Here is a 25,483-nt window from a genome sequence, read left to right as displayed (position 1 = left end):
ACTGGGCTGAGCAGATATCTCTCTTCAGAATTTGAAAAGCATCAGTTCAGTGTAAATTTTCTGGAGCTTTTTTTCTGCAATAGACAAGTTAGTAATTCTGCTTTCTCAGCAAATCCTGGAATAAACTAGCCGTAGTAACCAACGAACCCAAGGAAGGCTTATACTTGCTTCTTCACAAGAGTGATGGCCTCTACCTTTCGGATCTGGGGTCTCACTTGTCCTTTCCTGACCAAGTACCCCAGAAACTGGTCACTTTTTGGGATTCACTGTTAACCCAGCAATCTGCAGACTATCCAGTACTGCTTCAACTTTGATGAGATGGGTCTTCCAATCTTTATTGTAGATGACAATGTAGTCTAAGTTGGCAGCCACTTAGCTACCATGGGGTTTATGTAGGTGATCCACAAGGTGCTGTAAGGTAGCTGGAGCTCCATGAAGGCCAAATGAGAGCACCGTGAATTGGAACAAACATTAGGGTTTTGAAAAGGCTGTCTTCTCCTTGGCAGGTACGGTGAGAGGAACCTGCCAATATCCCTTGGTCAGATCCCGGGTTGATGAATCAGGCCCCTCCCAGCCGCTCAGTGAGTTCATCCACCCTTGGCATTGGATAGGCCTCTAGTTTAGAGACAGCATTCACCTTCCGAAAATCAATACAAAAGCGGATACTCCTATCCAGCTTTGGTACCAGCACAATGGGAGATGCCCAGTTATTGGTGAACTCTTCAATAACCCCTAATTCTAGCATTTCAGCTACCTCTTTGCCATTGCTTGCTGCCGGGCTTCTTGGATTCAATAGGGATGCTGTTGGAGTACTACTCCTGGCTCAGTGATAATGAGTTGTAAGGTGGGTCTGGCCTGGCACTCCAGAGAACACATCTTTGTTCTCTGGCGTACTAAATGCTCCAAGTCGGCCTATGGTGATTTTCATATTGCACAAAGCAATGGCCTCTGGATAATGAGTGGTATAATCCAGAATGACCAGAATATACTTGTTGCCATGGGTGGTGTGCTCCAGAGGTCTCATGAAGTCCATCGCTGTTCTTTCAAATAGGGTGTCAACAAGGGGCAGGGGCATGAGAGGGGCAGGTGGAACCACCACAGGACTACTTAGCTGACAGGTTGGGCAGGACTGACAAAAGAGCTCAACTTGTTTGAATACACCCAACCAGAAAAAACAGGCCAAAATCTGCTCCCGGGTCTTCTTCTCCCCCAGGTGACTGTGGGCTAGTTGCATAACCTGCCTACGATAGGGCTGGGGTACTAACAGCTGCTCAACCTCTTCCCCTTCCAGGGTTCCCTTGGCCACCCTGTACAGCATGCCATTCTTTATTACAAAATATGGGAGTGCTACATTAGAGAGGTCCTGGTTGCTTACGGGATTCCCATCCATTGAAACAACCCTAGCTCAGGATGCTCTAAAGGACTCATCCTCTGCTTGTGCCCTTTTAAAATTCTCTGCAGCTCCCTCCCTTGCTACTCCATTTGGATACACTATCCAAAGGGTTGGGGTTGTCCGACCCGTCATCTTCCTCCTGCTCTGAATCACCCAACTATAGCAGTTCTTGAATTCAGAGAGCACTGCAGTTTCTCTGACCGCCGCTGGCAGTAGGGTTTAGGCAACTTTGGGTTCTCAATATATAAATCAGAGTCCTCTGGTGGGAAGATCTCAGGAAAAGGCTCTTCTCTTTCTGTGGACCATCGATCAGTGGGGCCGAAATGGTGCCAAAATTGAGGAAATCCTGGCCCAAAACCACTGGGTAAGGTAGCCAAGGTAAGACTGCTATCTGTAGATGAGCTTGCCTCTCTGTATTTTACAGGACACTTGAGCTGTCAGATACTCTCACTGGTCCCCATGTACACAGCCCCGAGCTGGAGGGTGGTTTCTGATCCCTCAAGTTGTCTGGTCCAGCAGAGCACGGCGCACCCTCCTCCCGCTGGAGCGCACCCCCCCCCCCCCCCACGAGCGCATACCTGCGGCGAGGGACGGGCGGGAGGGCCGATCCGCCCCGACTGCACGTTGCTGGGGTGTGTCGGCTACGCGCTGGTTCACTGCTCTCTTTGTCCCGGAACAGGAAGTAACCTGTTCTGGGGCAGAGAGGGCAGTGCACCAGCACGGAGCCGACACCTCCCAGCGGCGTGCACCCGGGGCGGACCGGCCCTCCCGCCCGTCCCTCGCCGCAGGTATGCGCTCGGGGGGGGGGTGCACTCCAGCGGGAGGAGGGTGCGCCGTGCTCTGCTGGACCAGACAACTTGAGGGATCAGAAACCACCCTCCAGCTCGGGGCTGTGTACATGGGGACCAGTGAGAGTATCTGACAGCCCTTCCTACGCCACTGCGGTCCAGTTTTCTTTCTTTTCCTCCCAGGACTTCCTGGCCACTTCTTCTCTTTATAGGGTTCTGACTCTGGCCTTTATAGAATCCAGGTGATTGTGCAGTGTCCAGAACTACTGTTATCCATGTAATTTGGGCCCACTATTTGGCAGGCTAAGCAAATCAGATAAAGGATGGATACCTTCACTGCGCATATAATTTCTTGGCTCCTACTTTGTTCTGCTGCTACTTTATATGGATAGTGGCATACCAGTTAAAGGGATTTTCAGCTGAACAGCATCCATATGCAGTTATCTTTCTGCCATCATCTATTTGCATATGGCATCTGATATGACTGTCACCACATGTTTGCTTGCTTTTCCAAAAAATCAAAATATCGTTGTCTACATCACTCAAACATAAATAACAGTCCAGTTCATTAATGGGCTTCAGAGTAGAAAATGAGACAGGGACAAAGTTTGTCCCCATCCCCGCAAGCTCTGTCCCCATCCCCACGGTTACTGTGGGTCCCTGTCCCCGTGTCATTTTCTACTTTGCTATGCTGTACAATCTAAACTCTTCTTTTTCTGAAATAGTTAAGAAGATCGATCAGCTGATGATGTCCACTCAGTATATTTCATTTTTTTTGTGAAAGTAATTGCACAAGTGGCTTTATTGCCATTGATTGATTTATTGTGTTTTAGATCTCACACAATAGCCAGTGTCCTTTTTATGTATGAAACATTAACCAATAGCAGTACCTATTTGTTATTTTGTACTTCACCAGCACATTGTCTGTATATGGAATCGCCTCTGAGATACTTGCCTGGTGTGCATGTTATTTGAGTAGATGTTACCAGCAGGTTCATGTAGGTGATGTCATCTCTGGCTAGATGCCATTGAGTTATGGGTTCCATGGATTCCTCACTGTCTTCAGGCCTTTTAAACTTTTTTTATGCAGCCGCTTTGTGACATTCTGAGACAGTATAATGTGGTCTTTCATTTCTGTACCAATGACATAATGATTTTTGTTCCTGTGATATCCTAGGCGAGTATTCAAGCCCAGGGCTTGTACACAAGCAACTAAACCGCACCTCAGAATCAACAAAAAAGTCTTTATTGGAGTGAAGGAGCAGCCTAGTGGTCAAAAACTCCAGGCTGACAACCAGCAAAGCCTTGTTAAAATCCTACTGCTGCTACTTGTGGTCTTGGGCAAGTCACTTATTCCTCCATTGCCTATGAGAACAGGGAAATCTAGTGCAGTGTTTCACAAGTCCAGTCCTGGACTACCCCTGGCCAGTCAAGTTTTCAGGATATCCACAATGAATATGCATGAACTTGATTTGCATACACTGCCTCCATTATATGCAAATCTCTTTCATGCATATTTATTGTGGATATCCTGAAAACCTGACTGCAAGGGGAACTCCAGGACTGGACTTGTGAAACACTGCAATAGATTTCCCTGTTCTCAGAGGCAATGGAGGAATAAGTGACTTGCCCAAGACCACCTGGAGGATGTAATGGGGCAATTTGAAAATTGAAGAGTAGCAAATCTTCTGGACCATATGGTATCCATCTCGGAGTACTGATAAAATTGAAAAATGAACTTGTGGAACTAGAGTGGAGGAGTGGCCTAGTGATTAGGGTGGTGGACTTTGGTCTTGGGGAACTGAGGAACTGAGTTCAATTCCCACTTCAGGCACAGGCAGCTCCTTGTGACTCTGGGCAAGTCACTTAACCCTCCATTGCCCCATGTAAGCCGCATTGAGCCTGCCATGAGTGGGAAACCGCAGGGTACAAGTGTAACAAAAAAAAATTGTTAATAATATGTAATCTATCTTTAAAATCGAGCATGGTACTGGAAGATTGGAGGGTGGCCAATGTAATTCCAATTTTTAAAAAAGGTTCCAGAGGAGATCCAGGAAATTATAGACCAATGAGCCTGACATCGGTGCCGGGCAAATGGTAGAGACTATTATAAAGAACAAAATTACAGAGCATATTCAAAGCATGGATTAATGAGACCAAGCCAACATGGATTTAGTGAAGGGAAATCTTGCCTCACCAATCTATTACATTTCTTTGAAGGGGTGAACAAACATGTGGACAAAGGTGAACCGGTTGATATTGTGTATCTGGATTTTCAAAAGGCGTTTGACAAAGTACCTCATGAAAGACTCCAGAGGAAATTGGAGAGTCATGGGATAGGAGGTAGTGTCCTATTGTGGATTAAAAACTGGTTAAAAGATAGAAAACAGAGAGTAGGGTAAAATAGTCAGTATTCTCAATGGAGAAGGGTAGTTAGTGGGGTTCCCCAGGGGTCTGTGCTGGGACCACTACTTTTTAACATATTTATAAATGATCTAGAGATGGGAGTAACTAGTGAGGTAATTAAATTTGCTGACGACACATAATGCACGGTTCCACGATAGGAGTCACCGACCAAGAAAGGGATCTAGGTGTCGTCGTTGATGATACATTGAAACCTTCTGCTCAGTGTGCTGCGGCGACTAAGAAAGCAAATAGAATGTTAGGTATTATTAGGAAAGGAATGGAAATCAAAAATGAGGACGTTATAATGCCTTTGTATCACTCCATGGTGTGACTGCACCTCGAATATTGTGTTCAATTCTTGTCACCACATCTGAGAAAAGATATAGTGGAATTAGAAAAGGTACAGAGAAGGGCGATGAAAATGATAAAGGGGATGGGACGACTTCCCTATGAGGAAAGCTAAAGTGGCTAGGGCTCTTCAGCTTGGAGAAAAGACGGCTGAGGGGAGATATGATAGAGGTCTATAAAATAATGAGTGCATTGGAAAGGGTAGACGTGAAGCGTCTGTTTACTCTTTCCAAAAATACTAGGGCTAGGGGGCATTCAATTAAGCTACAAAGTAGTACATTTAAAACGAATCGGAGAAAATGTTTCTTCACTCAACGTGTAATTAAACTCTGGAATTTTTTGCCAGAGAATGTGGTAAAGGCAGTTAGCTTAGCAGGGTTTAAAAAAGGTTTGGACAGCTTCCTAAAGGAAAAATCCATTGACCATTATTAAAATGGACTTGGGGGAAATCCACTGCTTATTTCCGGGATAAGCAGCATAAAATATTTTGTACTTTTGGGGGATCTTGCCAGGTATTTGTGACCTGCATTGGCCACTGTTGGAAACAGGATGCTGGGCTTGATGGACCTTTGGTCTGTCCCTATATGGCAATACTTACGTACTTATGACCTGATTTTTACTGGTCTAGAGTGTTACAGCCAGTTGACAAAATGTATCAAGTATTATACCTGAAAAACAGATCTCATCCAGCATAGAGATAGTCTGTTACTGGGAAGCCTAGGTTAGAAATGAGGTCTCAGATTAAATACATAGTAAAATTAGTCTTTTATAAATTGCATTTGCTTTGGCGTTTGAAGCCGCTGATCTTTCTTGATAAACTTTCAAGTGTTGGTTAACCCTGTTCTGGATTATTGCAATTCATTAAAGCATGAGTTTTGACAGATTGTAAGTATTTTCATCATATTTCACTGAGTTTATATTTCTTTTCATTGATTACATGTCCAACAGCATATTTTGTTTACGTTCATGGACCTTTTCTGTAAGGTATTGCACGATCTGGTGACATTACAGTTGCTACCTGTTTTAGTGTTGTGGGACAGGATCTGCTTCTGCTTTAATTTGTTCACCGGTGTTTGGTATTGCAGGATCCTCGCAGTCTGCCACAAGGTCTCCACTTACAATCTGATCTACTGACCTTTAGGTTTTAACCTTTTTTTCTGTCTATTCTCTCAGGCTTTTCCATCCTAAGTTTGGCCATTCGAGTTTGTGTTAATTCAATCACCTCTATGAGATGGATGTGTTGGGCTCTGTGTCATGTTGTGGGTGATTTGTATACTATGTTTTGATTGGAAATTATGTTAAATGTTGGTTACATAGTAACATAGTAGATGGCAGCAGATACAGACCTGTACAGTTCGTCCAGTCTGCCCAACAAGATAAACTCATAGTCTAAGGTATGATGTGATACTGTATACATATACTTGGTCTTGATTTGTCCTTGCCGTTTTCAGGGCACAGACCGTAGAAGTCTGCCAAGCACTGACCTTGTTGTCCAGGTATTGAAGCTGAATCTGTCCTGCCACAATCAGGTCACAGACCGTAGAAGTCCGCTCAGCACTAGCTTTGCTTCCCAATTACTGGTGTTGCCATCTAATCACTTAAAAGCTTGTTTGGATCCGCGCCTTCTACACAAGATTCCTTTGTGTTTATCCCATGCATTTTTGAATTACGTTACCATTTTCATCTCAACCACCTCCCATGGGAGGGCATTCAACGTATCCACCACCCTCTCCATAAAAAGGTACTTCCTGATATTGTTCCTGAGTCCCCCCCCCCCCCCCCCTCAAAACAAAACCTCAATTCACATCCTCTAGTTCTATCAAACTCCCATCTCTAGAAAAGGTTTGTTTGTAAATTAATACCTTTGAAATATTTGAATGTCTGTATCATATCACCCTTGTCTGTCCTTTCCTCCAGGATATACATCTTCAGGTCCTCAAGACTATTTTGATCGCTTTTGTCTGAACCGCTTCAAGTCTCTTTACGTCCTTAACAAGTTATGGCCTCCAAAACTGAACATAATACTTCACACGGGGCCTCACCAATGACTTGTAGAGGGGTATCAACACCTCCTTTCTTTTGCTGGTAATACCCCTCTCTGTTCAGCCTAGCATCCTTCTGGCCATGGCCACCACCTTGTCGTATTGTTTCATCACCTTGAGATCCTCAGATACCATCACCCCAAGGTCCCTCTCTGGAACAGTGCTTATCAATCTCTCTCCTCCTATCTGGTACATCTCCTTTGGATTTCTGCACCCCAAGTGTTTAAATTTCTGTATCATAGAAGAGGCATGATGAACAAAGGAATCCCTTGTACTACACAAACGTTTGATGTGCAAAAATTGTCCCATAGCAATACCATCCTTCAGTCTTTTAGGATTATGACTCTTCTAGTGAAGGATGGTACTCCTATCAGTGGGTTTTCTAAACATAGAGGTGTGGAACATGCCCAGTTCATAACTAATATGAATATCTAAGAAATCAACTGCCTGACCTATATATAATGAAAATGTAATATGAGGATCACAGTTGTTAAGATGTTCCAAAAAATTTGTAGGTTCAATTGTATCACCCTCTCACAGTAGAAAAACATTGTCAATAAATCGCTTCCAAGCAGCTATATGCTTATTATATATAGATTGATAAACATTAGTTGTTTCAAATTCAGCCATATATAAGCATGCAACTGTCCTGTAAATATGATTTAATTGTAGGGAGACTGGATTGGAGATAATGATCTAAATATAGGGATAGTGGTTCAAACAGCAAATTAATCCCTAATACTATAGGTCTACCAGGTGGGTGACTCAATGATTTATGAATCTTGGGAATAAAGTAAATATGTGGAACAGTGGAAAAGGGCCGATATAAATATTTGAATTCCTTCAATGTAATAACACCTCGTTGATTGGCTGCTATTAATATGCTATGAACTTCCTATTGATAATTAATGCCTCTTGAACATACTTAACTTTATCTTGTATTACTATCCCCCTCCCTTGTCAGCTCTTAAAATAGCTATGGAGGTATCCCGCTGTAGATCCTTGGGAGCTAACCATTGGCTTTTAATAAGATTATTACTCGGATGTTGAAGCCCTTGTTCCATTGCTTCCACATCGTTCAATACTAACCATTGGTATGTCTCTGCTATAGAGTGTGGGGTCCTGGTGGCATCCAAACAGAAGGTAAACGATGTGTGGACATAAATGATCTCTCCCCTGATTCCAATACCCCAGTGTCTGGTTCTGTTTGATTAAAACATAAATTTAACGTCAACAAATGAAAACATCTATATAAATACTTTCTTGTTTGAAATGTGTCATAACGATGTGTTGGTACAAAGGAAAGTCCCAAATTCAGCACTTGGATTTGATCTTGAGATAAGACTTTTGAAGACAAGTTAAAAATTACTGTATGATCATTCGTTGTTGATGTCAACTTCTGGATTGCTTGGGTGGGGGCAGACACCATAGGAAACTGAGATAAGTACTTCATGATTGGAAGCTGTGTATATTGAAAGACATTATAGACTGTGCTAACAGACTGTATCCAACCATTTAATTGATTTGCTATTTGAGTCAACATAAGGAACTTTGAATTATAGTATTGACCCTGCCTTAAGGACAGGAGGTGAGGGAACTCAGTGCAATGGTGGTACATATTATGTGGGTGTTGGCACTTGACTCGCACTGAACACTATTAAAAAAAAATTTTTTAAGCAGCTTAATGTTATAATACTGATATAGAATTGGAAATTGGAGTGGAGGAGTGGCCTAGTGGTTAGAGTGGTGGACTTTGGTCCTGGGGAACTGGGGTCAATTCCCACTGCAGGCACAGGCAGCTCCTTGTGACTCTGGGCAAGTCACTTAACCCTCCATTGCCCCAGGTACAAATAAGTACCTGTAAGCCGCATTGAGCCTGCCATGAGTGGGAAAGCGCTGGGTACAAATGTAATTTTAAAAAATTGTTATCAATATATGATACCAGTGTAGATATTAGAATTCAAATAGTTCATTTTGAATTACATTTAACTGCCAGCCACTCCCTCCAGGGTAGCTACTCTATTAGCTATCTTTGTGTCAACCACAAAAGGGAAAACTTTTCCCTCTAAGCCTTTAGCGATATCTCTCACAAATATATTAAACAGAATCAGCCCTACGGAAGCAGTCCACTACTCACCTTCCTTCCTCCGAGCGGATTCCATTTACCACCACCCTCTGCCGCCTGTCGGTCAGCCAGTTTTCAATCCAGTTCACCATTTTGGGTCCTAAGTTCAGTGTTCTCATCTTATTCAGGAGTCTTCTGTGAGAAACTGTATCAAAGGCTTTGCTGAAATCCAAATCATCTAGCGCATATCCTTCATCCAGTTCTTGGGTCACCCAGTCAAAGAAATCAATCAGATTCATTTGGCAGGATTTTCCTTTGGTAAAAGCCATGTTGCCTTGGATCCTGCAAACTGTTGGATTCTAGAAAGTTAACTATCATTTACTTCAGCAGCGACTCTATTATTTTATTTATTGCATTTGTATCCCACATTTTCCCACCTCTTTGCAGGCTCAATTTTTCCTACCACCGACATGAGGCTTACCAGCCTGTAGTTTCCCACTTCTTCCCTGTCCCTGATTTTGTGAAGAGGGACCATATCCACTCGTCTCCAATCCCACGGAACCTCTCCCGTCTCTTAAGATCTATTAAATAAATCCTTAAGAGATCCACCAGGATTTCTCTGAGCATCCTCAGCACCCTGGAATGTATCCTATCTAGCCCCATAGCTTTGTCCACTTTCAGATTTTCAAGTTGTTTATAAACACATTCTTCCGTGAACAGTGCAATATCCACTCTATTCCCAGATACACCCTTGGCAGCCAACCGCGTCTTTCTCCTGGATTTTCTTCCATGAACACCAAAGAGAAGTATTTGTTTAGCACACTTATCCTCATCACTTTCCACATAGCTATTCTCAGCATCTTTAGTCTTACAATTCCATTCCTAGCTCTTCTCCTTTCCCCAATCATAGGCGTAGTTTGACTGTTTCATTTGGGGGGGCAAAGAATGGGCGGAGCATATTAGCATATCATTTGCATATATAAATATGCAAATGAATATGCTAATATGGAGGAAGGAAATGAAATTTACAGGCAAAATATCACAGATGCATATTTCAAAAAGCTGACACATTTCAATTAATAAATTATGAATAAAATACTTTTATTTACCTTTGTTGTCTGATCATTTAGTTTTTCTATTCGCTTTGATCCCAGTGTCTTCTGTTTTATGCAGTGTCTTCTTTCCAGTAGGCTTCCCTCTGCTCCCCACCCTCCCAGTCCCATCCATCTCTTGCTCCTTCCCTCTGCTCCCCAACCCTCCCAGTTCCATCCATCTTCTGTTCCTTCCCTCTGCTCACCATCCCTCCGTCCCATCCATCTTCTGCTCCTTCCCTCTGCTGTGCCTGACCTCTCCCAATCCCATCCATCTCCTGGTCCATCCCTCTGCTCCCCACCCCTCGCAGTCCCATCCATCTCTTGCTCCTTCCCTCTGCTTCCCACCCCACCCAGTCCCATCCATCTCCTGCTCCTTCCCTCTGCTTCCCACCCCACCCAGTCCCATCCATCTCCTGCTCCTTCCCTCTGCTTCCCACCCCTCCCAGTCCCATTCATCTCCTGCTCCTTCCCTCTGCTTCCCACCCCACCCAGTCCCATCCATCTCCTGCTCCTTCCCACCCCATCCAGTCCCATCCATCTCCTGCTCCTTCCCTCTCCTTCCCACCCCTCCCAGTCCCATTCATCTCCTGCTCCTTCCCTCTGCTCCCCACCCCTCCCAGTCCCATCCATCTTCTACTGCCCCCCCCCGCGAGGTCCAAGATCGTGACTCCGTTTACCCCCTCTCTTCCTCCCTCCCTCCCTCCGGCGCAGGCAACAGTCTTCAGCTTTTTCAGCGTTCCTGGCAGCGGTAGCGATGTACACGCTGCCTTCGGTCTGCCCCGGAAGCCTTCTCTTCAAGTTCCTGTTCCCACCTATGCGGGAACAGGAACTTGAAGAGAAGGCTTTGGGCAGAGCCGAAGGCAGCGTGTACAACGCTACCGCTGCCAGGAACGCTGGAAGACTGCTGCCTGCGCCGGAGGGAGGGAGGAAGAGAGAGGGGTAGACGGTCACGCTCCTCTCGGTCCGCTTGGCTTCCCTGCCCTCTCTGTCTGCCAGGGTTGCCAGGTGAAAAATTTTTTTTCTAGCCCAATCCAGCCCCAAAACCAGCCCAAAACCCGCCCAAACACAAACCCCGCCCCTGACACCCCACCCCCCGCGTCATCACCCCGCCCCCGCCGTCATCGGCCCCGCCCCCCGCCGTCACCGGCCCCGCCTCCCCTGTCATCGGCCCCGCCTCCCATGTCATCGGCCCCGCCTCCCCGTCATCTGCCCCGCCTCCCACATCATCGGCCCCGCCTCCCACGTCATCGGCCCGCCCAAAACGTCACTAACCCCGCCCAAAAAACGTCACTAACCCCGCCCCCCCGCAGCCGAAAAAGGCAAAAAGCCGCCCGAAAAACCGCCCAGAAACCCAAAAAGCCGCCCAAAAAACCGCAACCCGCCGCGGGCAAAAATTTCCCGCGGCGGGTCGCGGAAAACCGCCCAATTGGGCGGTAAAACCGCCCACCTGGCAACACTGCTGTCTGCGACTGCGTCCCGCCCGAAAGGAAATGACGTCAGAGGAAGGCGGGACGCAGATAGAGAGGGCAGGGAAGCCAAGCGGACCGAGAGGAGCGCGTGCCTGCCTGCGTGTGGTTTTTTTTTTTTTTTTAAACTAATGGCGCGGCGGCGCCTCGCGTCGTTTGGGGGGGCATTGCCCCCCCTCGCCCCCCCCAGTCTACGCCTATGCCCCCAATATATCTGAAAATGGTCTTGTCACATCTCTTTAGCCATTTTTTCCTCTGCCTGTGCTTTCGCTAGCCGCATTTCCCTCTTCGCTTCTTTGAATTTATTTCAGTAATCTTCTCCGTGATCCTCTTGTTCCATTCTTCTTTATTTCTTTAACGAAGCCTCTTTTGCCCTTATTTTTTCAGCCACTTGTTTGGAGAACCATGTAGGCTTCCTGTTTCGCTTGTTTTTGTTTACTTTCCTTGCAAAAAGATTTGTTGCCATGTTTATATCCGCTTTCAGCTTGGACCGTTGCATTTCCACTTCTCCAATGCCTACCCTTGCCTTCAGCTCCTTCTTCAAGTATTCCCTCATTTTACCAAAATCAGCACGTCTTTAATCCAGTACTTTGAGTTTTGTGCATCTGCACTTGGCTTTTGCTCTTATAACAAACCATATCGTGTGATGTTCACTGTTGCCTAGGTGGACAGCCACCTGGACATTGGAACCACTTCCTCCCTTTGTGAGCACTAGATCTAGTGTCGAGCCTTCACTTTTGGGGTCGGTCACCATTTGTCTGAGCAAAGCAGTTTGGCAGGCATCCCCGCTTCTTTCCAATTCTACCAATGGGACGTTCCAATCCACATCATGCAAGTTGAAATCTCCCAGTAACAGCGCCTCCACTTTCATTCTAATATTATAGATGTCATCGATTAGATCCTTGTCCAGCTTCTCCATTTGTGGATACAGGTTCCATCTTCTCTTTCCAGAATGATCCATATAGCTTCTTTCTTTCCCCAGGTTCCCTGAATTTCAGCTGCTCTGATATTATTTTTCACATACAGTGACAATCCTTTACCTCTACTACCCTCCCTGTCCTTCCTAAAAAGATTATAGCTTGGTATGGTCACATTGCATTCATAGGAATCGTTGAACCATGTTTCTGTAATAGCAACAATATCCATTTCTTCCTCAAACATCAGGGCTTGCAAATCTTGTACCTTTTTACTTGCATTCATGGGAATCTTTGAACCATGTTTCTGTAATAGCAACAATATCCAATTCTTTCTCAAACATCAGGGCTTGCAAATCTTGTACCTTTTTACTTATACTACAAGCATTTGTGCTCATTGCTTTCCATATGTTAAGTGAGTTTAGGTGGCTCCCCACTTCTGTCATGTTTTTGCTGGAGATGACTTTCAGAATTCCTTGACTTTGATCCTGGGGAACTAAGTTTGATTCCCACTGCAGCTCCTTGTGACTCTAGGCAAGTCACTTAACCCTCCATTGCCCCTGGTACAAAATAAGTACCTGAATATATGTAAACTGCTTTGAATGTAGTTGCAAAAACCTCAGAAAGGCAGTATATCAAGTCCCATTTCCCTTTCCCTATTTGAGATTCTACATGGAATGTTGCTATGTGCAGTGGACTTTGATCCTGGGGAACTGAGTTTGATTCCCACTGCAGCTCCTTGTGACTCTGGGCAAATCACTTAACCCTCCATTGCCCCTGGTACAAAATAAGTACCTGAATATATGTAAACCACTTTTAATGTAGTTGCAAAAACCTCAGAAAAGCAGTATATCAAGTCCCATTTCCCCTCCCCCCCTCCCCACTGTCATCTCTACCCTCTCATTTAAATGTCTAGAAACATACTATCTGATTTTCTCCCCAAGTATCCTTTTTCCTGTCAACGAAGGATGTAGCCCATCATTACAGTACAGCCTATAATTTTTCCATGTAGTGCCCCATCCTCCAATGTATCTGAAACCTTCATTTTTACACCAAGCTTCAAACCATTTATTGAACTCCTCTGTTTTGTGTATTCTTTTCTTCTCCCTTTCCATAGTAGGGATAACTTCAAAAAAAGCTGCAGTCCGAACCAAAGACTTGATTTCCTCCCCAGCTTCTGGAACGTTCTCTGTACTCCATACTTGCTATTGTTGGCCAGGTCATTTGTCCCCAGGTGGATTACAACATTAAGTTTTAGAATCCTTGCTCTCTTCTCAGATCACATTCAGTATTTGGTTGGTACTTCTGGTAGCAAAGGATCCTGCAGTGGCGTAGGAAGGGGAGGGCGGTGGGGCGGTCCGCCCCGGGTGCACGCGCTGGGGGGGGTGTTGGCTCGCTGGTTCCCTGCTCTTTCTGCCCCGGAACAGGTTACTTCCTGTTCCGGGGCAGAGAAAGCAGGGAAGCAGCAGAGCCGACGCAGCTCCCAGTGACGTGCACTGGGGGCGGATCGGCCCTCCCGCCTGCCCCCCACTGAAAGGTAGGGTGCGTTTCGGGGGGGAGCGCTCCGGAGGGGGGGGGGGCGCCGTGCCCTGCACCCGGGGGGGGGGGTGCGCAGCGGCGACCCGCCCCGGGTGTCAGGCACCCTCGCTACGGCACTGGGATCCTGGAAGGCATTTCACTAGGCCGAGACCCTTGTAAACCACTTAGCGGTAGATGGCTGTTATATAACTATTTTAAATAAATAAATATGTTTTGTGTAGATCAGTGAATTGTATTTTTAGACAGACAGTTTGTGAAAAAAATCAGGGTTTTAAGACTATTACACAAGGCAGTTTTATACTCTCTTCCCTGCCTGTTATTGACTAAAACTAAAAAAAGGAATTATAGTCTTTGAGAGGCTCCTTTATGGCAGTGGGCGGCCAAATTAATATGGTAATTTTCAATTTGATTTCAGTATATCCCTTGATCTTGGTGCAGTGGGGTGTGCTGTTGCTTTCTTTTATATTGATATTGCTGGTGCTTTTCTCTCCAATGTGGTTTTATTAAAAAAATATATAATTCTTAGTAATTTTCACCACTGCAAGTTATGAGCAGGCTGCATCCTATTTGTGACCCGAGGAAGCAGTCACAAACATGTAAGGAGAGAACCCTGTGACTGCACACTCCAAACTGCCTGACATCTCCTTCTGTGTGACAGTCCCTGGCCCTTCCTTCCTGGCCCCCAAATCCTGCCAGTAGCTGAAATCCCTGTCTCTGAACATGATCAGACCAGCTGATGCCTTTCTCTTCCAGACACTTGCCAAGTGACCTGTTACGCTCAGATAATCATAAAATGTTGAAGTTCTTAATCCACAAACATGAGACTGGATAAAATGTCTCTTACCAAATGTCTCTTTCTTTCCTTATCTCCTTTCTGTCCTATGTTCTGTGTCTGATCTGTAATTTACTGCATATTCTGCATCTTTTTATCTGTTCTCATCTTTTTATCTCTCCACTCTTCCTCCCTATGCTGCTTCTAGATCTCCATAATTGGTATAGAAGTGTATACCATTATCATTTTTTTCTCAGATGAAAATTGAACAGCATTTCAAATGCTTGAGGAAAAGCTAAACTTAACATAGTAACATAGTAGATGACGGCAGAAAAAGACCTGCACGGTCCATCCAGTCTGCCCAACAAGATAAACTCATATGTGCTACTTCTTGTGTATACCTTACCTTGATTTGTATCTGCCATTTTCAGGGTACAGACCGTAGAAGTCTTGCCCAGCACTAGCCTCGCCTCCCAAACACCAGCCCCGCCTTTGACTACACTGTGCATACATACATGTATATATATGTATGTATAATTACACAAACACCCACAAACTGGCTTATATACTGAGAATTCAAAGTTAAGTGACATTAGGGGTCTGACTCAGGCTGGGAACAATGAAACTATTCAGTGTCACTCCCTCACCCAGCCCTGACCAGGCTGCACTTGAGGGGACTTTCACAAGCAAAGCCGAGAGATGGCTGCTGTTTGGAAAGCATCTGGTGTTTCATGCAATGGAATCGTTGACCTGTTTGGCCCTGTACCTCTTTTGGTCCAGATCTTAGAAGAAGAGTTGAGATAGTTTCCTCTGACTTGCTGAGAAGTGCAGTGGTCCAGTTTGTTTTTAGGCTGCTTGTATCTCCTCCCAAATTAGCATAAATCAGCCATTCTCTGCTGGGAGGAGTAAAAGAAACCAAAACTACAAGATACTGAGAAAGGCAATTCTTTATTCTTTTTTTACCAAGAGTAATTTACAATTACAAATGCTAGTTTCTCATTAGGGGGGGGGGGGTGCAGGGGACCCAAACATGTGGTCTAACTCTGCTTCTGTCCCCAACTTAATGCTCTGATACAGCTGTTTTTACACCCTTTGTGTTAAGCAAGGCCTTAGCACTTATCTTCCAGAGAAACATTCTGTTTTCTGTTCTCACCATCTACCCCCACATCTCACATTCTCCTGTCCATCTATAACTGCACCATTCCCAGGCATAGGAATGCCTTATCAGATAATAAGTCCCTGGGCCTCACGATTTATAGCCTTTGCCCTTTTTGACTCTGCTGTAGAGTGCACAACTAAGTTTTATAGTGTTTACTTAGATGCTAGCAAACCATGAGCCCTGATACAGTGAAGAGGTCAAGTAAAAGAGACACTCAAGGCCTGCTTTCATAGGTCTTAACCATGATGGTTCATAGTTCATAGCTAGCACTATAAAAATGATAAGTAGTAGTAATAGTAGTACCCATAATATACATGTCCCCTCTTGAAGTCTTTAGTAAGGGCTTCACCTATTTTGAACCCTCATATCGGGCTCCCTCAAGGTTCTATGAGTGCTCAGGCCACAGGCTGTCTTAGGTTGCAGGGCTGTCCTAGCTTACCCATCTTTGCCATGTGACCTCATGAACACTAATGGATGATCTCTCATTTTTCCGTTTAAGGGATAGCCTCTCATAGGTTCCCATTAATTTAGGTAGGGAGACTGTAGGTATGAGTCACAATGTCAAACCCTTTTTACAGGGATTGGGCTATAGGTGACAAAAGAATGTGATTATAATGAGATATAAGTTACCCCTCTTTAACCTTCCCCGGGCCTTATCCTATATAATAATTCTCACCTGGAACATTCTGAAGCTCACTCTGTGGGAGGTAAACACTGAAGGCTAGCCTGCCAGCAACACTCACTCTCACTCATGCACCACACTCACTGTCACTCAGGACCCGCCCTCAGCCATGCCCCTTCCGGATATAATTCGCAACCCCAACGTTCTAAATGAAGCCTCAAAAACCCCTCTAAACCGGAACAGTGAGGCGACAGAGATATCCTGTTTGCCCATGCCTGCAAATCGAAAGTCTGAACTCTGAAGTTCACAACATCATGACGACGAGGGCAGACCACACTGCAGGAGACAAACGTGATCTGCAAATCGGAATTCTGAATTGTGAAACGCCGTATACCCCACCCTCGCTTCACAACGTCAGGGCGGAACACACTGCAGGAGACAAACGCGCTCTGAGGCGCCCCACACTGCACAAAAGTAACGCCCCATCTCGACGGAAACACCATCACGGAGCTCGCAGGTGCCTCGAGGGGAGTTGGGGGACAGCTGCCTCCATGACAGCCGGGGGGGGGGGTTCGGGGACAACTGCCTCGCTGACGGCCGGTCGCGAGGCTCCAAGCGCTATCTCCCCGTGCCTGCAGGGTGCTTCGGGGACAGCTGGCTCGCTGAACATACCTCTACAGGATGCAAACCCCATCTCCCCCTGCCGCAAAACCTTGCTAGCGCCCGTTTCATCTTTCCCAGAAACGGACCTTTCTTACTGGTGTTACTTATAATACCTCCCATCTAAATGATCCCAGAGGAAGATAATAATGCAAAACCAAGAGTATCACAAAGAAATTAAATATGATCGTCAACATTTTCAATTTCTGCGCTAATGCATAGTCTTTCATATAGAACATATTCATGTCCTGTAGGTTCTCTTTTACTTAAGGCAGTTTCAATTAATTGTTGCACTAAACGTCTGATACAGGGTGTTATACAGCAGCTAAGAAGTACAAATACAGCAATAATGATTATCATTGTTATTAAACTAGATACCATGAAAGTTTTCTATTTCCCAAAAATATTGTCCATCCACCCAGTCCAGGTGCTATCTATACCAGAATTTTCAGCACGTTCATGTGGCATCTAATTGAGCAGCAATACCGTTAACTCTATCTCGAGTGTAATTAATAAAGCACTGTTGATTATAATAAAGTTAATAGTGGACCACCAAAACAAAGAGGATTCAAAACCTGCAGCAATTTGGTTGCGGGCCTTGAATTCATCTGGCACCCCCCTTTGGTGCACCTATAGAGTCAATACAAACAAGCAATTGCAACTGGCAACAACATACTCCTCCTACAATTCGACATGTCCAGTACCTTCGACATGGTTAATCATGGAATACTATTACACATACTAGAATACTTCGGAGTAGGAGGTACAGTCCTCAAATGGTTCAGAGGATTCCTGACCACAAGATCATACCAAGTAACAATGAACGCGGATATATCAGCCCCCATGGATACCTGAATGTGGAGTCCCCCAAGGATCCCCCCTCTCACCAATCTTATTCAACCTAATGATGATACCTTTAGCCAAACTTCTAGCCAACCAAAACCTCAACCCCTACATATATGCAGATGATGTCACAATTTACATCCCGTTCAAATATGATCTAAATGAAATTACCAACGAGATCAACCAAAGCCTCCAAATCCTGCACTCCTGGGCGGATGCATTCCAGCTGAAACTTAACGCAGAAAAGACACAATGTCTTGTACTCACCTCACAACATAATACAAACAACTTCACCACCATAACCACACCATACTGTTCTCTTCCCGTCTCACAGAATCTGAAAATTCTTGGAGTTACCATTGATCGAAACCTCACACTCGATGCCCTTGTGAAGAATACAACGAAAAAGATGTTCCACTCCATGTGGAAACCTCAAAAGAGGTAAAACCTTTCTTCCCGAGATACATCTTCCGGACCCTGATACAGTCAATGGTAATAAGTCACCTGGACTACTGTAACGCACTGTACGCTGGCTGCAAAGAACAAACTATCAAAAACTCCAAACAGCCCAGAACACCACCGCCAGACTCATAGTGGTTTAGGGTGGTGGACTTTGGTCCTGGGGAACTGAGGAACTGAGTTCGATTCCCACTTCAGGTACAGGCAGCTCCTTGTGACTCTGGGCAAGTCACTTAACCCTCCATTGCCCCATGTAAGCCACATTGAGCCTGCCAGGAGTGGGAAAGCGCGGGGTACAAATGTAACAAAAAAATATATATATATGGAAAAACTAAATACGAAAGTGCAAAACCCCTAAGAGAGAAACTTCACTGGCTCCCACTTAAGGAACGCATCGCGTTCAAGATCTGCACTATTGTACACAAAATTATTCACGCAGACATCCCAACCTACATGCTAAACCTCGTGGACCTGCCTCCCAGAAACGCCAAAAGATCATCCTGCAAATTTCTCAATCTGCACTTCCCCAGCTGTAAAGGACTAAAATACAAGCTGATACATGCCACTACCTTCTCATACACGAGCACGCAATTGCGGAATGCACTACCCACTGCCTTGAAAACTATTGACGAAATAACCAACTTTCGCAAAGCTCTGAAGACATATATCTTCAACAAAGCCTACAAAGAGAACCCATAGCCTTACTAAATTACCTCGCTACCTACCCAGTTATGAAAGTCCACTTTCTATACTTACCTGACTCACACTTTCCCTCTTTCCTCTCCCTTACTTAATCTTTGTACTTCACTAATTGTATCGGATATCCTGGAATGACAATACCATAACAGGACTCTGTAAGCCAAATTGAGCCTGCAAATAGGTGGGAAAATGTGGGATACAAATGTAATAATAAATAAAATATAAATTCTATCATCAAAAGAAACCAGGAATTTCTTCTTCTTTCTAGGAAGAACTGAATTATCATTGATTGGATTACTAAACAAACTGGAATCATTAATTAAACTAGACCACATTGCCTTGCCAGTTGGTGGGCAGCATTAAGTATAAGGTTTTGGTCCACAGTATCACCATATATCCGTCAGAAAAGTCAAAGTCATTTTTGGAGGTTAAGGTAGCGTTACATAGTGAAAGGTTACCAATTGAGTAAGAATTCAGAATTTTTTTTTCTTGGGTTAAACAGGTCTCAAAAGTTGTCCTAGGGACTGGTGGTCTGAATACCGGGGGTGTTTTTCGCTCCCTTAAGTAAGTCAGGGAACAGTAAGCTGAGAAAAAGCAGTGTGGTTCAATAGTTTAACTATGGATAGTATACTGAATCCAATCTAGCCACACATTAGCTTCACCGAAACCAGTCTCAAGAATAAAAGTTTTCCCTAAGGCTGATTAAATTGAGAAGCCTAATAGGAATCTTTGCTTTTGAAATTTGAGGTAATAAGGGATTAAATGAATCGGTATTAGATAAGTACAAGGTTACATTTTCCCTCTTCACAATTTGTACAGTCCACTGGTTGTTGGACAAGAGTTATATTATAACATAAGGGATTATTCCAAGCCAATTGGCATTTTTCTGTGGGGAAAGTTGGGTCCAGTATACCAGCATACATTAGCCCATATCGTACAAGAAGATGTATACTGACTCATTTTAACAGTTGGGGATTGTAGTGCCTTTAGAGGGAAAGTTTTGGAGTTTCCCTAGATGGTGAAAAAAAAGGAGAGGTTTTCTCAGGTTCACTGCTTCTGTTTGGAGAAGAGAAAGAAAGAGATGTTTCCCTGAAGAGAGAAGTGAGAGGAGTCTCTTACCATTAACCTGTGAAAAGAATCTTATAGAGTTTTAAAGCCGCAGTAGTGTTTTTTAACTTGCGTTAGAAATCAGCTGGCAGTAAACGCCAAGACACCCATTATATTCCTATGGGTGTCTCAGCATTTACCACCAGTTGATTTCTACCATGAGCTAAAAACTCTTCCGTGGCTTAGTAAATGATCCCCTTAATGATTCATTTAGTGGTCTATAAGGAAGCGCAGGTGAAGGCATCTTAATACTCCAATGGAGCAGAGAGAATGGCTCATATGGAGAAGACTATGGGCCACAGTCATAGGCATCAACATTTCAAAACAATTGACAATGCCAAATGCAAATCACCCCATCCATGGATACAGTGAAGAGCTTGTTCTACGTTTGGGGCACTCAGTACCCACTGGCACCCACAGAGCTGGGTCTGGCCATAGCCCCTGAGGAGAATTTTGGAGAGGGTCACTTGGCTTTTTGTTCTACTGGATGCCTGCTGGTCAACATTTACTCCTGGGGGATCCTGTGCCACTGCGCATTACAGAATTCTGCACAGAGACCAGGAGGCAATGGCAATGCACCTTGTTGCCCACCATTCCCTCCCCATTAACCCACCTACTCCACCTTGGCGCATGTGCCCATGCTCCCCACAGTAGCACTCCCCAGCTTCCCTCCTTCTATCCCACCACTACCTTCCTAGCTCTCATTGCTGATTAGTGGACAAGGAGTAGAGCTACTTGTCAGACCATGTCGTCTTCCTTAGCTGTGCATTGTGAATAGAATTATGTATATCCAGCTGAGCATGCTTGTTTCCGAGCCAGTTGTCAATAACATACCCTAACATACCACTGAAAATAGTAGTAGACCAGCTATCTATAGATTCTGGTCCCCGCATCTCAAAAAAGATATAGTGGCATTAGAAAAGGTACAGAGAAGGGTGACGAAAATGATAAAGGGGATGGGATGACTTCCCTTTGAGGAAAGGGTAAAGTGGCTAGAGCTTTTCAACTTGGAGAAAAGATGACTGAAGTGAGATAAGATAGAGATCTATAAAATAATGAGTGGAGTGGAACAGGTAAATATGAATCGCTTGTTTACTCTTTCGCTCCAAAATTACTAGGACTAGGGGTCATGCAATGAAGCTACAAAGTAGTAAATTTAAAACAAATTGGAGAAAATATTTCTTCACTCAATGTGTAATTAAACTCTGGAATTCATAGCCAGAGAATGTAGTAAAAGCAGTTAGCTTAGCAGGGTTTAAAAAAAGTTTGGATAGCTTCCTAAAAGAAAAGTCCATAAGCCATTATTAAAATGGGGGAAATCCACTGCTTATTTCTAGGATAAGCAGAATAAAATATATTGTACTGTTTTGGGATCTTGCCAGGCACTTGTAATCTGGATTGGCCACTGCTGGATACAGGATGCTGGGCTTGATGGACCTTTGGTCTGTCCCAGTATGGCAATACGTATGTACTTAGATATAGGGCTGTATATAGGGCTGTCCACGTGCACAGATCTGAACAAAGTTCCAAACATCACATTATCAGTGAGGTCCCTTGTGCACAAAAGTTATATTGGAATTGGTGGACTGTATTCATTCAGTGTCATGAGGCTGGTACTGTGATGGGACTGCTCTTAATTACTTCACCAGCTCTATAACCTCGATCCTGGCTACACAGAGCCCATCACCGCCACACTGCACAGCAGGGGCGTGACAATAGCTTCATCACTTGATGATAAAAAGCAAAGAGCTAGCAGAGCACTCAGAAATCTCTGGTTTTGTGGTTTTCCACTTACCTCTTAGCACACAAAACGAGATAGACACAGTGGAGGAGCAGGTCTTGCTAAGTTCCAGATCAGAGAACAATAAATAACAATAAAACAAAAAAAAAAGGAAATAAGATGATACCTTATTTATTGGATTAACTTAATACATTTATTTTGACATGCTTTCAATTATGCCCCTTCAGGTCAAATATGAGCAAAAGATGACAATTTCAGAATATATATGAGTGAACCCTAAAACCATGCCAATGCCAGTTATGAGGGCAATTAAACAAAAAATGATCCCAAAACTCAGTACTCTGGTAACTGTCCATAAACTCCCAAACACAAAGCAGAGTCTCCAAATATGGATACACTTCAAAAAGGTAAAAGCTTGATCTCACATATGATAAAAAAAACCTTTGTATATATAATAATTGAGTTTTTGGAGGGTTCTCAGAGTAATAACTCACCCAAAATGAGACTTAGTAAATCGATATTACTGTCTCTACGGGTGGTTGAGCGTCTCAATCATTGAACCCCTCCGTGGTTTTTTCATTTATATATGCTAATTCTTGACTAAAACCACACAACAGTGCTCTAATCACATCACAGTGAATAAATCAAATAACGTGTCTTAAAATGTATTATCAAATTATGAGTATCAAGCTAATTCCTTGATGTTCCACAAGTCCTCAAAGAAGACTAAAAATTGACCTTATCTTGGTCGTCTGACTTTATAATAGACAAAAAGAGGCACTTATCATTCTTTGTAGTTAGTCTCTCCTTGAAACTTGTCGAAGAAATTGTAGTACTTATATTAATTGTGTTCTCCACTGAAACGCCAAGCCTTCATTACATCCTCAATTCTAGGCTTCAAGGCGTTTTTTTACAATCCATGGGAACCGAACAACCACTTCTCCCAATAATATATTCTAATCAGTCATCAAGAGTCCGACTCTGCAGCGTTTCGTTTAATACTTCCTTAGGAACTCCAATGATTATTACTTTAGAAGCAGGAAACAAAGACTCTTCTTCAAGCTTTTTGCATTGAATGATATATACTACATCAAAAAGAGCATGTGTACGATCCCTTATGCTGAATGCTTTTCCCACGTGAGTGACTGTGGGGTCCTTTGAAATGTGCTGGCCACAGGTTTGCAGCTTCGATATTGCAGGGTCCTGTGCCATTCTCTATCCAGTTTCTATTGGGAGTTTGCTTTTCACTGATTTTTGTTTCAGGTTAGGGTGATTTATCTAAGTGGGGGCTGGGACTATCTCTTTCACTAATTCATCCTCTTGGAGTATTTGCAGTAGATTTTCTTTTCTTTTTAATTTTCTCAGTTTTTCAAGCTCTGGATTGTATGTCACTACGAGGAGCACTCTGTGTGTGTGTGGGGGGGGGGGGGGGGGGGGAACTCTATAAATGGTGCTAAATCCACACCAGACACTAAAGAGTGCTCCGGGCTGAGCACCTTTTATAAAATAGCATTTAGTGCGGATTCCCGTGACCAACTTTGGGCATGAAGAATAACACCTGGTGTAAATCCTGGCACACAAGTTGGGTGCACAGCCCCAGTATTCTGTAATATGAGGGTCCCAAAAAAACAACAAGGCAAGCAATCTGCAAGATCTGCTTTGTGATTTGAGCACATAATATTGTTCCTTTTGGGAGGATACATTTTAGCCCCTGACGCAGCCCTCTGTGGGCGAAACACGGCCTGTGTCGGGCAACTTTCTTATATACGGTATCTCTAATAAAATCCTTTGGATGTCACTTTGATCTGCTCATTTTACTCTCCCTACTGTGCCTATTTGCAATGCTCATGACCTGCCCGTGCCCACGCTCCCTTTTGGGTTGTGCACAAGACAGTTTGACTGTGTAGCGTTGTTGAATACTGTGTAGGCAGATATGTATGTAAATTAGTGTCAATGAACTCTAATGTTAGCACTCAATTGTCTGTTAGTTTGCAAGCGCATCTGGGCTCCATGCCCAAATCTGGGTACCCATCTTTGGACCAGCTGTTTAGAATCTGGTGGTTTTCTGGGGTTCTCCTTTCTTTGTACTGCAATAGGTTTGCTTTGGGTGCTTCAAGGGAAGAGGGAATCTTTCTTGCAGATTATTTGGGGGTTGTAGCCTTTTTGTTTGAAGGATTCAGTCAGGATTTTGAGGTGTTTATCTCCGTCTCTTGGGTCAGAGCACATTTGGTGGTATTGTGTGGCTTGGCTGGATATAATGGACTCTTTTGTATGTGAAGGGTGGGACTGGAGTTGTGGGGGTAGATGCATCCATCACATGGTTTCTTGTTTATAGATGCTTGTATATAGCCATTGTTGAGAGGGATTGTTGTGACCAGAAAGTTGATTTTTTTTTTGTTTTGTTTTCTTTGATTTCTGTTACTTTTTAAACCAAACTTAGACTAGAGACAGAACATTTATTTCAGACATAAGTTGCTGTAAAATGATTCTGGAAAATATAAGGAAATTAAAAACCAGAAGAAGAAGGAAGGAAGGGTTTGTGGCATCTAAGTGAGTAATAGGGTGTGACTGCAAGACTGATAGTCACGAAATATCCAGACTCCATGAAATAGCCCCTGAGATAGACTGAACAAAAGATGTAGAACTGTGTATTATTTTATGTCGGTGTGAATGTATTTCAGCTCTGCACCCACTAATTCCCATGCTTTACTGTGTCAGAGTGGTGCTGTGATTAAAACATGGAGCTGGAGTCCCCTGTTCTACCCACTCCCTCATCACGTGACCCAGAGTAAGCCCATGTCTTCAAATGCCTATTGTAAGCTCTTTGGAGCAGGTGGACTGTATCAATATGCATCACCTTCTAGACTGATGCTCTATAAATATTAAAATGAAGTAATTCAAAAAGTCTCCTAGAAAATCAAAAATGTATTTGACAGGAGGAGACTGAGAGTCTTATGGGTTTTCCCTTTTTCTGTTCTAATGAGATGAAAAACCTCAGCTTTTCTCTGGTTCCCTAAATATCTGAGCAGAATCCACAAGTCTTTCTTTCCTCTGGTTCCCTAAATATAGTATCTGAGCAGGACCCACAGTTGTCTGTCTCTGCTCTAACTGTTTACTTATTTTTCTTTTTCACACAGAACCAATTTCAAGATGTCTGGAGGCAATAAAAGGTAAGGCTGCCTCTGACACCTCACACTCTGTCTAATGTCTGAGATTGTGAAAACTTGAGATTAAATAAACTACAGGCATTGTTTAATTTCTCCCTTCCAGGAGTTTGCAAATGCATTTCAGTGGTGTTTTAAAACACTTGCTTAAATGTATTTCAAGCTTATAAGAGGTATGTATATCCAATATCCCACACATTAA

At 43.9% G+C, this 25,483-nt stretch overlaps 1 protein-coding gene across 1 annotated transcript in view; it reads left to right on the top strand.

The window, feature by feature from the left end:
- CAPG (capping actin protein, gelsolin like) overlaps nucleotides 1-25,483 on the top strand; it is a 77,970-nt gene that overhangs the window by 12,047 nt on the left and 40,440 nt on the right. The window contains exon 2 of the mRNA XM_030221255.1: nucleotides 25,255-25,287. Within this exon, the coding sequence (XP_030077115.1) occupies nucleotides 25,268-25,287 (20 nt within the window). The 5' untranslated portion in view covers nucleotides 25,255-25,267. The remainder of the gene's footprint in view (nucleotides 1-25,254; nucleotides 25,288-25,483) is intronic.

The sequence above is a fragment of the Microcaecilia unicolor genome, chromosome 1 (assembly GCF_901765095.1).
Source record: "Microcaecilia unicolor chromosome 1, aMicUni1.1, whole genome shotgun sequence".
In the NCBI taxonomy this organism is placed as follows: Eukaryota; Metazoa; Chordata; class Amphibia; order Gymnophiona; family Siphonopidae; genus Microcaecilia; species Microcaecilia unicolor.
This window is presented reverse-complemented; position numbering and strand designations above follow the sequence as displayed.